Source organism: Meira miltonrushii (genome assembly GCF_003144205.1).
Source record: "Meira miltonrushii strain MCA 3882 unplaced genomic scaffold FA14scaffold_2, whole genome shotgun sequence".
NCBI classification, from domain to species: domain Eukaryota; kingdom Fungi; phylum Basidiomycota; class Exobasidiomycetes; order Exobasidiales; family Brachybasidiaceae; genus Meira; species Meira miltonrushii.
Window position 1 is genome coordinate 443,256 of NW_020289944.1, and position 16,113 is coordinate 459,368.

At 43.3% G+C, this 16,113-nt stretch overlaps 8 protein-coding genes across 8 annotated transcripts; 6 read left to right on the forward strand and 2 right to left on the reverse strand.

Annotated features, from left to right (window-relative positions):
• Positions 1-823: 823 nt before the first annotated feature.
• Positions 824-1,741, forward strand: FA14DRAFT_154142 (uncharacterized protein; the record flags this gene model as incomplete). Its single annotated transcript, XM_025497659.1, has 2 exons — positions 824-1,152; positions 1,231-1,741. 2 exons carry the CDS (start codon positions 824-826, stop codon positions 1,739-1,741), a joined length of 840 nt encoding a protein of 279 aa, XP_025354993.1.
• A 403-nt stretch (positions 1,742-2,144) lies between these two features.
• FA14DRAFT_184165 (uncharacterized protein) lies at positions 2,145-3,078 on the forward strand (the record flags this gene model as incomplete). The annotated part of the gene is made up of 2 exons (XM_025501370.1): positions 2,145-2,512; positions 2,586-3,078. 2 exons carry the CDS (start codon positions 2,145-2,147, stop codon positions 3,076-3,078), a joined length of 861 nt encoding a protein of 286 aa, XP_025354994.1.
• Positions 3,079-3,403: 325 nt separating this feature from the next.
• On the forward strand, positions 3,404-4,404 carry FA14DRAFT_171449 (uncharacterized protein; the record flags this gene model as incomplete). Its single annotated transcript, XM_025500332.1, has 3 exons — positions 3,404-3,653; positions 3,684-3,756; positions 3,834-4,404. 3 exons carry the CDS (start codon positions 3,404-3,406, stop codon positions 4,402-4,404), a joined length of 894 nt encoding a protein of 297 aa, XP_025354995.1.
• Positions 4,405-4,972: 568 nt separating this feature from the next.
• FA14DRAFT_144068 (gamma-tubulin) lies at positions 4,973-6,578 on the reverse strand. The gene is made up of 2 exons (XM_025497234.1): positions 6,064-6,578; positions 4,973-5,998 (listed from the first exon to the last, which is right to left on the reverse strand). The coding sequence occupies exons 1-2, from the start codon at positions 6,466-6,468 to the stop codon at positions 5,030-5,032; spliced, it is 1,374 nt and encodes a 457-aa protein (XP_025354996.1). The 5' UTR covers positions 6,469-6,578; the 3' UTR covers positions 4,973-5,029.
• A 171-nt stretch (positions 6,579-6,749) lies between these two features.
• On the forward strand, positions 6,750-8,190 carry FA14DRAFT_132419 (Fibrillarin). The gene is made up of 2 exons (XM_025496947.1): positions 6,750-6,942; positions 7,018-8,190. The coding sequence occupies exons 1-2, from the start codon at positions 6,933-6,935 to the stop codon at positions 8,028-8,030; spliced, it is 1,023 nt and encodes a 340-aa protein (XP_025354997.1). The 5' UTR covers positions 6,750-6,932; the 3' UTR covers positions 8,031-8,190.
• Positions 8,191-8,318: 128 nt separating this feature from the next.
• On the forward strand, positions 8,319-10,046 carry FA14DRAFT_122852 (tRNA guanosine-2'-O-methyltransferase; the record flags this gene model as incomplete). The annotated part of the gene is made up of 2 exons (XM_025496538.1): positions 8,319-8,462; positions 8,538-10,046. The coding sequence occupies 2 exons, from the start codon at positions 8,319-8,321 to the stop codon at positions 10,044-10,046; spliced, it is 1,653 nt and encodes a 550-aa protein (XP_025354998.1).
• A 51-nt stretch (positions 10,047-10,097) lies between these two features.
• FA14DRAFT_167290 (uncharacterized protein) lies at positions 10,098-12,432 on the reverse strand (the record flags this gene model as incomplete). The annotated part of the gene is made up of 3 exons (XM_025500078.1): positions 10,098-10,736; positions 10,782-11,828; positions 11,898-12,432. 3 exons carry the CDS (start codon positions 12,430-12,432, stop codon positions 10,258-10,260), a joined length of 2,061 nt encoding a protein of 686 aa, XP_025354999.1. The 3' UTR covers positions 10,098-10,257.
• Positions 12,433-14,449: 2,017 nt separating this feature from the next.
• FA14DRAFT_114652 (alpha/beta-hydrolase) lies at positions 14,450-15,856 on the forward strand (the record flags this gene model as incomplete). The annotated part of the gene is made up of 1 exon (XM_025496066.1): positions 14,450-15,856. A coding segment is annotated over one exon (1,407 nt), but the record flags the coding sequence as incomplete, so codon positions are not given.
• Positions 15,857-16,113: the final 257 nt, after the last annotated feature.

Below are 16,113 nucleotides of genomic sequence, written 5' to 3' on the forward strand. Positions count from 1 at the left end.
GCTCCGTAGACGAAAGCGGTGTGATAATGGCCGTGAATAAAAAAATGTGGGAAGAATGCGTCGGTGATAATTATGTTCGAACTCTAGAAATGTGGTTGATTAGGTTTTGATCGATTTATTCGCTTTACAAAAGGTGTAAAAGCGAAAAATGTCAAGAAGGTACTCTACCTGTGTAGGACCCACACCGCAAGGGTGTATGGAAAGGATGAATTATTTCCTTCTCCGACGAATATTGAGCATGGTCCTTGACCACCCTAGAATCTACTATCAACTGCCTGCACGACACCGCATCAAAAGCGGCTCCGTTATTATCGCGGTGCCATAATGGCCGTGAATAAGTAAGGTATGGGAAGAATGCATCGATGACAATTAATGTTATATTTAAATTCTGAAAATGTGGTTGATTAGGTTTTTGATCGATTTATTCGCCTTACAAAAGGTGTATAATTTTGCGTCAAGGTTGATAGCGAAAAGTCTCAAGAAGGTACTCTACCTGTGTAAGACCCACACTGTAAGGGAGTATGGAAAGGATGGATTATTTCCTTCTCCGACGAATGCTGAGCATGGTTCTTGATCTCCCTAGAATCGACTGTCAACTGCCTGCACGACACCGCATCAAAAGCGGCTCCGTTAATATCGCGGTGCCACAATGGCCGTGAATAAGTAAGGTGTGGGAAGAATGCGTCGATGACAATTATCTTTAAATTCTGAGAATGTGAATGATTAGGGTTTTGATCGATTTGTTCACCTTATAAAAGGTGCGAAAATTTCATCCTTTTTACCCCCTCTCCCTCCATCATCTTCTGTGAAATATCTTCAAAGAATGCCACCAAAGAAAAAAGCAAGATTAACAGCTGGCGAAGAGGGCGATAGGCTGTGGTACATCAATGCAGAGCGTCAGGACTTCAGTGATTTGGTCTTATGCTGCTCATCAGTAAACAATAGAGGAGTTCTAAGCTTTACTCGAATTGAGGTGGAAAAGTCATTCCTGAAATGTCACTCGAACAAATTTATGAATCGTTTGGCTGATGTACCGGGAAAGAACGATCAAGGCAAGCTGCCAGAAGTTGGAATGGATGAATCACCTTACACCGTTGTCTCGTTTCTCAACATTCTTTATTCCATGCCAGAAGATGAAATCACGCCTTTTGAGTAAGTACATGTTTTTTCTGAAGTAGAACACTGAGCTGATTGTTCTCTCTCTTTTTCCTTCTTTGCCAACTTCGACAGTCATTGGGTGTTGGTCATCGAAATGGGTATGAAATATGAATGCAGCTTGGTTGTTGACCGTGCAATCTGGTACGCATGTGTGGTCTTTCGATTGATCGCCACCGGTAAGGCAAATTTTTCGGTCAAGTACGGTAGAGCCACCGCAGTCAAGCTTTTGACCATCTTGGGTGAAATGCAAAAATCCTCATTGAACATTTCAAAATATGTTTATCAAGAAATTCATGATGTTTTTTACCAAGTCTGGCCAGCATACTCGAAAAGGTGTGGAATCGAATTTCCACGGAGCCCTGAATGTGCTTGTGGGGGCTGTGAAGGACCATGTTGTCATCACAAAGCATTGGCAGGAAGCAAAGATACAGTCTTGTATAAGCTGGAACATTTCTTCACAGGAGAAACCATTCAACACTTCTCCACTCAAGAAGTTTTCTTCTTCCAACAAGCTTTGGATGACTACATGAAAGCAAAAGAGAAACCAATTCTCTCAAAGATTTATTTGACGTACTTGAGCTAGATGCCTCTCGATCTTGTATATAGTCATGTTCTGATTCAGTTGTAAGAATGAATAATGAAGCAATATATGTACACAGCGAAAGACCAATGAACATATGATAATCAAATAGGCAATATTGTACCCTTTCTGATAGATAGTGTGAATAGATGAAGTCAGCATTTCTCCAAGTTTGATGGTTTAAACATTATTAGATGGTGCTAAGTCTGCGATCTGACCTGAAAATCGAAAATTCAAACCGCGAAAAGGAAGAAATATTGGGACCGCGCTTCCGAAATGAACAAATGAGTATCGCATCAATTTTCTCTTTTTTTTTAAAGCATATGTTTGTTCTCTATAGACTTATCACTACAGAATTGCACGCTCTTTCTAGCTAAGATATCCAGCTCTCAGACAAACCAGTAAAATGTCAGCCACCAAAAAAAGAAAGGAGGCTTCAGAGAAAGAAGCTGAAGAAGTCGAAGAAGGAGAAGCGGAAATCGTCTATCTGAATAAGCTAAGAGGCGCACACACCGACTTGATCTTATGCAGCTCAACGATTGATAAAGTAAAGAACGAGAAAAAGACAATAAAGTTTCAAGTTGAGAAAGCAGTTTTAGCTTGTCACTCATCCACTTTCCTTAATATGTTTACTGATTGTTCTACACAAGATAAGGAGAATGTGGCTGAAATTTCAATTCCTGAGCCCGCAAAAGTCGTATCATCGTTCTTACACATCATTTATGCAACCTTCCAGGAGCGAAATGAGGCTGGCGATGGAAAAGGAAGCTTTGAGTGAGTATAAGCAAGGAACTCTATTCTTAACAGAGGTACTGAGTATAAGAATACATTATGTTCTACCCTTCAGTCACTGGGTTGATGTTATTGAAATGGGAGACAAGTACTTGGCAAATGTTGTGGTCGAGAGGAGCATCTTTAACCTTTGCAGCGCATTTCGTTCACTGGCAGTCAAAGAAGCGAATGTCGAGACATTTTCGCAGACCAGATACGGCAAAGCGGCATTCTTGAAGCTGATTGTTATCTTCTCTCTGGTTGCAAACGGTCGGCTCGGTGCATCGCATTTGTCAGAGAACGAGCTCATCTTTACCATAAAGCATCACTGGCGCGATTTTTGCACCCAATGTGGCATCAACTTTGACAAGAGACCCTGCGGCTGCCAACATAACTATGCTATATGCTGTGGCATCAAGCAAAGTCTTTGCTCACTCGAGACACTCCTACCTGATGAAGCCGCTGGCTACTTTGACGTTCGCGATATCGTAGCATTTCAAAAAGTCATTGAGGATATTCCGCACAAGTATGACATTATCGAAGTTGTGGAACGCCACTTTCTCAAATAGAATCTGTCGATCGCCCTGATTATTTAAAGTGTTTATTACCGTAACAAAGTTATGAATGAATCGATCGTTTGATGTTATGTATGCTTCTTCCTTTTAGGTAGGTGAATGGGTCTATTAAATGCGTGTATGCGGCGCTGAGTCGATTGGGCCAAAATTGTAACGGGCACTTGAGCTGTGTGCATCCACGGCGCTTCAATAAAACTTCAAATACCGTGAATAAATGCTATCGAAATTGCACAAATTTGTGTTCTGTTTCTTCATCTTACCTTCACAAGTCAGACCGTACCCAAGATCTAGTGAAAATCTACAAGTTTTTCGATCCCAGATGACTGACACAACTTCTCCAAAGGAAGCCGAGACAACGGCCATTGAGCCAAAGGATGAAAAGAAAGAGGAGGACAAAATTGAACACATCATCATTCTTTCGACACGTATTGACTTCAACGATGTTGTCTTGATCTGCAAAGGAGACAAAGAGGACTGCTTTATCCATTTTCATGTAGAAAGTGCAGTATTGGCGTGTGTCTCTTCGCCATTCGCAAGCTTGCTCACCGACTGCAAAAACGAGAAAGAAGGTGGCAAACACAAAATTCCTTTGGATTAAGACGCAAACACAATCAAGACTTTCCTCAATGTCGTTTACGGCAAACCTGACCTTGCTGTCTGTGATTCATTCCAGTAAGTATGCTTGAATAGATGATCAACCGTCTGTACAATTCCTGATTAGCCTTACCCTAATGTCACCTGCCTCTTAGCCATCTCTTCATGGTTTTGGAATTGGGTGACAAGTTCTGCGCCACCTTCGTTGTAGACCGAATGATCTTCCAGCTTTGCGAAATCCTTCGCGTATACGTTGAAGAACAGAAGCCTCTTACCTCCAGGTACAGCAATGCTGTAATTCTGAAACTATTGAGTCTCTGTCGCAAGATCAACCACAAGCAAGTGCTCGCATCACAATTGGCTTTCAATACACTCAAAAGTACAATCCTTCGCCATTGGCATCAATATGTACTAAAATGTGGTGCAAAATTTTTCGGTAAATGCGCTTGTTCATGTCGAAATTGCGCATGCGTTAGCATGTTTTGTCATCAAAATCGAACCTTCGATGATAAATCGAGCAAATTGTCGGTCGATATGTTCTTTCCAAAGCAAAGTTCCACGGAATACTTTTCTGCGTTGGAACTTTTGCTTTTCACCAACGCACTGAAAACATATCTTCATAATGGCGGAGATGCTGAAAAGGCCTTGTTCGAGTTCCTCTCGCCTCAATTCAAAATGGAGTCTAATAACGCTGCCACTAGAGTAGTGCTCTCCTTTGTAGAATGAATGCTTACCTTTTCATAATTTCTGTACATCACTGTAACATAAATGCTTTCATACCATACTGTTACGCTATCAGAACCAGTATATGTCCTCTCATGACGCTGGAAAGTGTATGCGATTGACTGCATGATCTTGACGAGCTTTGCATGACTCTATTGTTGTACAATAAAGTTGCTGATTGATCGGTGCACCTCGTCTAAGATAATCCTATTATAATGAATTCCAGGTGAACATCTATCACGTAGAAATGTGCTGGGTCAAAGCCAACCGCGCACGCATCATTGAAAAGTATTGCGAAGGTCCATGCAAAATTGACTTTAATAAAAAGGGTTGTGGATGCAAGGAGAATTCTACATCATGCTGTCAAGACAAGGGCAATCCTCTGGCGTTGCACACCTTTATGAATAAGAAAACGTCGGCCTTATTCCACTCATCCGATCTCATGTTTTTCTATCATCTCTTGCAAGAGTATGATAGAGAAGAAAGCATCCTTGATGTTCTCATCATACTTCATTTCTCTTGATATGTTTCTCACATCCATCACACACCATTGCGAGCTATTCTCATCATTGCTCGCAAGCATGTATTAATATACAAGATCACAACTTATGTACAAATTTGACGAGACTCAATCAGCATCGTCGATAGACTTTCCCGAGATGTAGTCCGGACCCTCTGCAGCTTTGTATTCTGCCATGAGTTCAGCAACAGTTTCCCGAGCTTCATCGAATTCCATCAAATCATTCCCAATCACACTCTCCTTGCGATATGCTTCCAAGAATGCATTTCTCTTTCGCAGTTTGTCGTACTGATCAACGGTTCTCTTGAAGATTGCACCGATACCTGTGTGGTTTGCCAACATCAACCCATTCACCCTGTGACTGGCAGGCATGTATGGACTTCTCTTTGTTAAAGCGACTTGAATGCTTGCTGGACCCCAAGGAATAAAGTTTGCCAAATGTCGTTCACGAATACGCAATAGCGATTTGTGCACATCACGCGGATCGATTGAGTCACCTTGAATGATGTCCAGAATGGAAATGTAGCATGACGATTTAGAAGCCCCTTGTGTAGAGACCATTCTGTTCTTCGGCTGTAGCAAACGGCGCATCACGTCCAACACAGACGTCTTTGTTGTTCCTTTTCCACGATCAATTGTATCGGATGTGAAGGGTGTGTACGATGTCATGAGGAAATGAGCCCGAGGCGTGGGTATCAGCGAAGCAATCATTCCGACAAGATCGTTATTCATATAGCCTGGGTATCGTAATGTCTGTGTGGAAGCGCCCATTACGGTGCTGACCAATTGATTGGTTTGACTGTAGCTTGGATCTTGGATATGAAGTCTGTCTGATGCAATCCTTGCCAATGCTGCGTTATCCAAAACGACTACACTATCAGCATTGTCGACCAATCTCTTCATTGCCAAAACGGAGTTATACGGTTGTACGACGACATCTGACGTTTCTTCTGAATTTGGGAATACACTGTATGTCTGAATCAGCTTCTTAGGGTATGCATCGGAAAGCCGTTCAAGCAGAAAAGAACCCAACCCAGAACCTGTACCACCAGCAATCGAATGCAGCAAAAAGAAGCCCTAAGATAGGAAGCAATTTGTTAGAATGCAAGAATTATCATCCATCAAACTCCTTGTTCACTCACCTCTAGACTGTCACTTCCATCTGCTTCTCGTTCGATCATATCCAATATTTCATCACACCTCCGTTCACCCTCTGCGTAGCCTTGTGCCCAATTATTACCAGCTCCTCCTCCCGTTTTGCTCGAGTAAACATTTTCGGGATTGTACAAATTCTTGTATGGTCCAGACATGATATTTTGAATTACTCGTGGTTCTGTGTCGACTAGAATTGTTCTAGGGCAATAATGATCATCATCAGCCTGGTAGAAGAATACATCTTTTCTATCATTTGCCAAGCCTTCTGTTGCATAATCCTCCAATGTACCATCCCTTGCAATTCCATGATCTTTGCAAAGGTGTTCCCAGAATTGACTTCCTACCTGGTTACCACATTGACCAGCCTGAACGGTGATCAGCTCACGTGGCATTGTGGCTTATGTTGTGGTTATTGTGATTAGGTCGTCGTTATCATTCGTTTGATGAGAGAAAGTGATGATGTACTTTGTCTGGGTGTATGCATATCAAAGTGTTGTTTAACTCGAAACGCGTCTAAAAGTTGGCCTTATTGGAAAGCAGCGCGTTCAGCTTAAATAAGCACAAAAGATTGAACAAATATTCGGTCAGCACGTGAGTATTATTAAATGGAATTTTTGTTTCTTTTTCTTGCGCGCTCGTACTTTTTTGGCTGCTTAATCTTTCTTCTAAAAAATTTCAAGCCTAGCCATCCACTGAACAAGAATTTAACTGAACGCATGCAAAGCAAGGAATAAGACATCATTCATCCTACATCAATCTTTCCATCATCTCATCTCAGACAAGGTGTGCAATCCAAATCAGCACACAAGCTCAGTTTCACATTCACTCTTCTGAGCTCTAACAACATATACATATAATGGCTTTCGGTTAGTATTTGATACTATTCGAACAAACTCAGCTATTCAATTTACTGATTCTTATTTTTCTTTCTGCTCCTACAGGTGAACGTGGCGGTCGCGGTGCAGGCCGTGGCGGTGGTCGTGGAGGCGGTTTCGGCGGTCGTGGTGGTGCTGCAGGCGGTCGTGGTGGATTCGGAGGAGGCGGTCGTGGAGGCGGCTTCGGTGGACGTGGTGGTGGTGCAGGTGGAAGAGGAGCACCTCGTGGCGGTGGCTTTGGCGGACGTGGTGCACCAGGTGGTCGTGGCAGAGGTGCTCCCCGTGGTGGTGCCAGAGGAGGTCGTGGTGGCGCTGGTGGTGCTCGTGGCGGCAAAGCTGGTGCCAAAGGTGGCTCAAACGTTATCGTCAAACCACATCGTCACGAAGGTATCTTTGTCGCTGAAGGTAAAGAACACCTTTTGGTCACAAAGAACTTGGTTCCCGGAGAAAGTGTTTACGGTGAAAAGCGTATCAGCGTCGAGACTCCAGCTCAAGGTGATGATGCTTTGAGTCAAAAGACAGAATACCGTGTTTGGAACCCTTTCCGATCCAAATTGGCTGCTGGTGTTTTGGGTGGTTTGGACCACATTCACGTAAACCCTGGAAAGAAAGTCTTGTACTTGGGTGCTGCAAGTGGTACCAGTGTCAGTCACGTTGCTGATGTTGTTGGACCCGAAGGAACAGTTTATGCTGTCGAATTCTCTCATAGATCTGGACGTGATTTGATCAACATGGCCAAGAAACGTACAAATGTGATCCCAATCATTGAAGATGCAAGACATCCTCAAAAGTACCGTATGCTTGTGGGAATGGTTGACACAATTTTTGCTGATGTTGCTCAACCTGATCAAGCCCGTATCGTTGCTTTGAACGCTTCTCACTTTTTGAAAGATGGTGGTGCAGCAGTCATTAGTATCAAGGCAAGCTGTATCGACAGTACAGCCGTGCCAGAAGCCGTTTTCGCAGGAGAAATCAAAAAGATGCAAGAAGCAAGCCTACGTCCAAAAGAACAAGTTACCTTGGAACCATATGAAAGAGATCACTGCATCGTTACATCCGTTTACCAAAGACATAAATAATGGTTGAGATGAATGTGCTCTCTCTATATGTGCTCTTTCTTGTTTCGTTTAGTTCTCGTCTCTTTTGTATATCGTAGCTCGCTTTTCTCATACAATATCTTTGGCATCATTTTGCAAACGTCTGAGAGAAATTTAGGTAGAGGAAGAAGACTTTTTAATGGCTTCTCGCGTGACAAATTTGAGGCATGAGAGCAGTGTATAATTTCATAAAATTTCAACAGAACCCCACGCTGAGAAGAAATGAAAAAAGTGTGTGTTTGCCATTCTTGACTTTCATCAGCTGTGAGTATGCTCTCGAGAGGGCTGAAAGATGGCGAATCGCCAGAATCGATAGGCCCACTTTATTTGATCCAGTTTGCCAATCATCACGTCAACTTTCGATGGGCCGAATTTCAAGCAGCAGCAGAATATCATGATGTGAAGTATTGCTTCGTACCAGTTGCGGGAGATGTGAGGAGGAACAGAAACCCACATATACCTAAAGAGACATCACAAGATGCGGGAGAGTCAAGCACTGCGGCAATGATGAATGATTTGAGCATCACCGACGAAGTAACAAATGATGCATTGGATACGGAACGTGTCTTTGCATCGGTACATTTAGCAAATGATGATGTTGCACGTAAGATGGCCGAAAGAGCGATTTGCATTCGATCCGTTTGGCAGCATTGGGCAAGTGCAAACACGCTGGAGAGCCTTTTGAAGAATCTGAGTGAGATCGAATCTGTTCGGAAGCTATGGAAACCGTATCAAAAACCAGAGGTGTCTTGGAAGGCAACCGTTGCGGCTTATATGCATACATTGACACACAAAGAACGATTGAATAGGATAGAAGCATTTGCAGACGTTCTCGCATTCAAAGGTCCAATCAATCTCCAAACTCCAATGGTGAATTGGTGTTACTCGGAAGAATGGACAGAGCCAAACAATGTCGATCAATGGGAAGGCTATGATGGATATGAAAAGGGACCTTCGGGACAGAATCAGAGACTCATTGCAGTACACACAGGCAGGAAAATCTGTGATGGTATCGCACGGGACTTGATCGGAATAATGGATGTGAAGAAGCGGGCATACATTGGAAACACGACGATGGAAAGCAGTATGAGCTTAGTACAGGCATCCATGGCATTGGCAGGGCCAGGCAAGTTGTTCTACGATCCTTTTGCAGGGACAGGATCTCTTTTGCTTGCTGCTGCAGCATATGGTGCTCACGTATTAGCCAGTGATATTGACGCACGAATGATGAGAGGGAAAAACAGCGCAAAAGGCTCACTGGGGATACTTCGATCGGCAAAACAATACGGCACAGAACACCTCTTTATCGATTCCTTATGTTTTGACGTAACACAACATCCTCTCAGAAAGGGGGGCTTATTTGATGCAATCGTTGCAGATCCACCTTATGGTATTCGTGCGGGTGCAAAGAAGCTAGGCAAACGAAGAGGAGAAAAGATGCGTGATGAACCATTCATGATGCCAGACGGTCAATATTCGCATGAACGACCCGATTATCATCCTCCCAGTAAGCCATACGCTCTTGATGAGCTTTTGTGCGATCTAATGGAATTTTCGGCAAAGATGCTTGTCCCAAAAGGACGTTTAGTATTTTGGATGCCAACAATGACAGATGTGGAATGTGATGACGAAAGTGCAAAAGGCGGTGTAACAACATCACAAATTGATTTACAACTTCCACCTACAAAACACTTCAAGCTTATCGCTCACAGTCTACAAGATTTCACGAATTGGGGTAGAAGATTGATCACACTTGAAAAGATCGATGCGAAAGAAGAGGATCTTGTTGAAAAGCATCTAGTACTTCCAGCCGCTCCAATTAACCACGTACAATCTGCACGAGATGGACAAGAATTGGCCAACACAAATGAACAACAGAAACAAGGCAGAGCTATTGACGATCTCAGTGTGTTTAGAGATCAGTACTTCAGAACATTGGGAAGAGGTCGCAGAGAAGCAAAGGAAGCTCAAAAAGCAGCTACACAAAATGTACCATGATATGTATTTTACTAAACATAGACCATCAATTCATCACACATAGAAATCTTTGACTTTTTACCCTTAGCAGCATCGTATTTCATCATAATATATAGAGCTTTTTCTTAAGAAAGAATGTGAATGAGTGAGATAGAGGAGAGAAAAAATATGTATCAAGAAATATGTGCTACGGTTGACCATCCAAAGCAATATAAACATGCATAATTGCCGCTCATACTTCCAACGGTTGATGGGTTTGTACATCATCTTCGCGCAGTTCACCTGGGCCACCAGAACTGAATTGAGCATCGAGATCCGAAGAACCATTGGAGATTGAATTACCTGATCCCTCCTGTCCTGCGCCATGTCCGTTCATCAAGCCACCAATAGGCACCCGACTTCGTTGTGCAAAGTTGCGGTTAGCAGCCCCTGGTCCGGCTGGTTGACGCAGAATGTTTTGAGAAGTGGCAGCAGAAAAGCTTCCGTTATTGCTGGTGGAAGATGTTCCAATTGGCGAAGGAGAAGGTGAATAAGAGATTGGTTCTCCTCCGATATTAGCCGGTAGCGAAGGCACGGGAGGAATATCAAATTGTGACGAAAATAGACTTTGTAGACTTGCAGCACCTCCAGTGCCGCTCGAAGGCACAGATCGTCTGCCAACTGTTGAAGAATATCCTTCTCGTAAATTACCGTTACTCTTCCTGCTTAATCCTGCAGGGCCAAAAGCACCATGAATGCTTCCTCCATTCGACGCACTGCCGGACACAAATCCATACGAACCACCAACACCAAAAGATCCATCGTCGCTACGTTCCCTTTGACGTTTCATGTCAGGCGCAGATTTCTTAGTTCGTAATGCATTTCTACCTATTGAGTAGCTGCTTCCAGGCGCCAAAAGTCCATTGGCTCCAGTCATGGCACCACTGCCACCACCTTCTCCAATTCTGTGGTTGCGTCCAATAGTTGAAGCTTGAGAACGTAAAGGTCGTTGAGGTTGGTTGACTTCATTCTTCGTTACAATGACATATCTTTCATCACCGTCACCAAGGCTATAATGATACAGATTGAGCTTCTTGGATACCATGTGCACAATTCTGCGCTCGTTTGTCGTTAAATTCTTGGAGAAGCTCAATTCGTCCCGCATACGATCATCTTTAAACAACAGTACCCGAGAGTAGATCTCAAGCGTTGCTGGATCGTTCAAGTCCAATTCATCCTTTTTACCAGCAACTTCAGAAGCGGCACCTGCAGCCAATTCACCTTGGGAATCTGAAGCGGAGCGAAGAGTATCTGGCGAAATAGGTGCGATTGCTTCATTATAAGCATCACTGTATCCAGTCTCGAGCTCAGAACCGGGTGCCATGGAACTTCTGCCCATTGTGCCTGTGGATTGCTGGCCGAATTGTGGATTCCATTCCTCTCCTGTTGCGGAGGAAACTGTTTGCCTTCGCACTCTTTCCTTTTCCATCTGCATACTCTGCATTCTTTTGATAGCTTTCTCCTTTTCAATCCTCTCCTTTTCGCCAGCTTGCAAAACCTTCTTGTATTCAACCCGCAACTTTCTGCCGCTAACATCGAAACCATTCAATGCAGCGACGACTGCATCAGCCTCTCCTCCAGACCTAAAGTTGGCAAAAGCAAGACCACGGAAAACGCCTTGATCAAAGTGATAGTTGAAGGCGTATGGCATTGGAATATTGAGCTCTTCAATTATTTGCAGCAATTGCTCACGCTTGACGCTGAAAGGAATATTCTTGACCACAATTGCTGTTGGTATAATATCATCGTCTCCAAGGCCCAACGCTGCCGTTGATGTAGTGTTGCTGATACCAGGATAAGCTGTACTACCGCTGCCTGCCGTAAAGAAAGAACCTGGACCGCCTGTGTTGAATTGGCCTGGAGGTGATGATCCAGTGCCCATATCATCGGGTGTCAACGAATTCCATTGAGAAGGCAAGCCTTGTCTGGTAGCACTCGGCTTAGACCGAAGGGCAGGAACTGTAGAGTTGTTTCCCATGAATGCAGATCCTACGCCTGAGTTGAAGTTGTGACCAAAAGATCCAAATGCACTTCCAGGACCCAAGCTTGCGGGTTGATGAGGCGAAGGCGGGAAGCCGCCAAGAGAATGAGATGGAGCATCTAACGCTTGAGGAGATTGATTGCCGGATGTGTTGAAAAAGCGTTCAAATCGAGCGGCAGCACTTTGTCCGTCATTGACACCTTGACCAGGCAATTGTGCATTTCCATAAGTCCCAGATGGAGAACGTAGCGAAGAAGATGCGTTGGAGGATAGCGTTCCATTGAGAGGACTATGCAAGCCTAGATGCTGTTGAGATTGATTTTGATTTTGTTGCGCGGGTCTATTGAGCGACATGCCCTCAAAAGATCTTTGAACGCTATCAGCCATGTTTGCTGATTTAAAGTGGGTTTCGTAAGTGAGGATACAGCGGAGTATACGTCGAAAAGATATATGCAAATGCTTAAAAGATGCGTGGAAGAGCTAATCAAAACACCAATAGATGTGATGTAGCGAGATGAAGGAAAGCTGAAATCGAAAAGTTGACGAAGAAGAGATTGAGCGATTGAATTGCAAAGCGATGAATGAGAATGCCTTTTTTGGTTGGTGATTTTGTTCTTGACGATTCGTAATAGGGGTCGTGTATGATGCGTTTCCTTGAAAAAGATCTTGGATTTTTGGATCGTCAATTCGTTTTTGATTCGTTTCGCATGCACTACTTTACAACTTTTACCCGATTGACCGTCAGAGCAAGAAAACAAAAGGAGAGCAAACAAAATTGCTTGAACTTCTCTTTTTCTTGTACAATGTTATGGTCACAAACAAAGGATAGCTGATGACCTGTAGATCGATGGAAGTGCGTGCATGCATGTCAACATACCACTCTTGCTTTTGCGTTTGTGTGCGTGTGTTCGCGCGCAGGGCAAGGCAAGCAGCCGTAGCGTGGATTGGGAATTGTGTGTGCCTTGAGTGTGTGTTAGAGGGTGCTGTTACAAACGCGCGATTTGCTGCTTGTGTGCCTGAAGCAATACTCTTGCAATAACAGGCACTATGACAGTATACAGACTGCCTTGGTTTAACTCTCTGCTGTTCATACCCAGGCACCATCAACAAATAGCGTCGTCCCTGCAACAGGCACTTGGCAATGGCGTTGATCATTACAACCTTCTTGGCCATCAATATGGAATGGATCATCCCACTTTCGAATGAAACTACTCAAGCTGATCATATAGAATTACGCCCAGCTTCATTCTTGTCATATTTGGAAAGAGATGAATATGTCTTTATTCTCCGATGAATGCGTTGACGGTACCGAAACAACCAATGAGCGAACTGTTCCTTGAGGTCCAATAACATTAGCAGAACGATATGAAGAAAACAGATACTTTTATTCAGGGGTGGCTGAATTTAAGTTAATTGAGCTTGTAAGATTTCCAAAGAATGATCCACACTCCTGTGCGGCCCTCCGTGGGTGATAGCAGTGCTAATCAACAAATATGTAACCCTTGCAAGCTCGCAATTTGGTCATGAGGACCTTTTTTATGAAATAGACCCTTGAAATACTCAATACTTAACCTCTTTCTTTTACATCGGTCCACCATCACTTCATCCTTTTCCCCTCCAGCAATCCAACATGCTGAAACCGTTCTTCCTCATCTTCCTCACGCTCCTTGTATTCGTCCAAGCTCACCCATACATCAAGCGAGCCGGTAAGACACCACCCGGTTCGAATGCAGCAAAGATTGCCTACCCAGCAGTACAGCGGGGAAATGCCCAATTCACATACACATCTGCCAAGGCAAAGGGAAAGGTGACGGTTCGTGATCCATACAATTGGTTAGAAAAGCCAACGAATGGATCTGATGTACAAAACTTTATTAAGCAACAATCAACCTTGTTCAATTCATTCTTGCAATGCAATGACAAAGATGCTATCACTCAATCTGTTCGACAAGCAAACGATTATGTGTTTTATGCTAAACTTGACGAAGTTGGAAGACCGGAAGATAATAATCCAAGTTATTTGTTCTCCGGTCAAGGTAAAGATATGGCTATGAAATGGTATTATGCATCAGAAAGCGAGATGGCCAACGCCAAGAAAGCAAATTTTGCTCAACCACCTGGACGAGTTCTTGTTGATGAAACAACATTGAGCAAGGATGGTTCACTATACATTGACAAATGGCAAGTAAGCGATGATAAAAAGATGGCAGCATATACTGTGGTTGGAGGTGATACAGGAGTTGAACTTCGATTTATGGATCTGACTACATTCAAGAATTTGCCAGAAACGATTCCATATGCAGGCAGAATGGCATTCACTTTCACTCAAGATGGTAAAGGTGTCATTTATGACCATCAAGCATACCAACAGTTGAGCGATCCCGATCCATTCAATACACAATCACAAATTCTCTATCACAAGATTGGTAGTGATCCAAAGAGTGACATCGTTATCGTGAAAGCAGATACAAAAGAGGTCACAAATCTTTGGTACGCAGAATTCACCACTGGTTATAAATACTTGATGCTTTATGGATTCACCGATGTTGATCATTCTCGCGTGTATGCTGCACCTCTTGATCAACCAATCTCGGCAAATATGAAATGGATTTCTTTGCAGCCGCAGTATGGTCCTCCGTTGCAGTACGTGTACAATATTGACTCTGATTTTTATCTGGTCACCAAACGTGATGGAGCTGAGAATCACAAGATCGTTCGTGCAAAGATTGATACAAGTAAAGCACGCAGCGTGAAAGACTTGAGCGAATTGACCGAAACAATCAAAACGCAGGACATCATTCCCGAGAACAAGAACGGAAACATAGAAAATTGGTCCGTGATCGATAAGACAAAGATCGTTTTGATTTATTTGGAGAATGCAAAATACAATTTCTACTTACATGACCTTACAACCGGAAAACGTATCCAACAACTATTAACGGACTTCATCGGAGCGTTTTATCGTGCATCATATTCGTACGGCAGCAAACAGTCATTCGTAGAATTGAGTGCTTTCACCTTGGGCTCTGGTGTTTATCGTATTCGCTCAGACAACGGCAAAGTTTCTGTAGACCCTTTCTTGATCGGCAATCCAAAAGGAATCGATATGTCCGAATTCAAGATCGAACAACATTTTGCAACATCCAAAGATGGAACCAAAGTACCTTTTGATATCTTTTATTCGAAGAAGCATCCTTTAGATGGAACCAATCCAGCTTGGCTTTTGGGTTATGGCTCGTTTGGACAAAAGACGATTCCATATTATGATGCGTTCATGTTACCATGGGTAAGAGATCACGGTGGTGCTTGTGTATACATGCAAATTCGAGGTGGGGGCGAACTAGGTGATAGATGGCATGAAGCGGGAATGTTGAGTCAGAGACAACATTCTTTCGATGACTATCAAGCAGTTGCAGAATATCTAGTAAAGAATAAAATGGCAGCTCGCGGACACATTATTGGCGAAGGATCAGAAGCAGGAGGCACGGTTGCAATGGTGATGGGAAATCAAGCTCCTCAAGGACTCTTTGGTGTTCTTCTTCCCAATGTTGCACTTTTAGACATGTTACGGTTCGACAAGTATCCTTATCCGGATCAGTATATTGCCGAATGGGGATCTCCACAAAAGCCAACTTATTTCGATGTCTTGCGTGCCTACAGTCCCTTGCACAATGTTGACGTCAAAAAGACTTATCCTGCCATCTTGCTTACTCAGAGACTGAATGATGATTCCACCACGCCTGCTCATTCGTTCAAAATGATCGCAGAATTGCAGCATAGCCTTCCAAAGAACGCAAATCCGTTATTGATGAACGCTTTCGAACAGATGGACCCTACACTGTATTCCGAACAGAGCAACGTCATCAAACAGTGCTTCGTCAACCAGATTCTCGGTTTGAAGAAAGTTTGAAAATCTGCTCTCGAACTGTCTCCTACGCTTTTTTCCCTTTTATCTCATTAATGCTCTATTATCCGAATAAATATACTAAATAGTGATATGATTGATAGAAAGCTGAATAGTAAGAACAGCTGCGAACTGATGAGGATCTCATAAATCAAATCACGGAT

Coding starts and splice junctions, on each gene's coding strand:
- FA14DRAFT_144068 (XM_025497234.1), bottom strand. CDS start 6,468: ATGCCACGTGAGCTGATCACCGTTCAGGCTGGTCAATGTGGTAACCAG. Junction 5,999..6,063: donor ATGGAAGTGACAGTCTAGAG/GTGAGTGAACAA, acceptor TTCCTATCTTAG/GGCTTCTTTTTGCTGCATTC.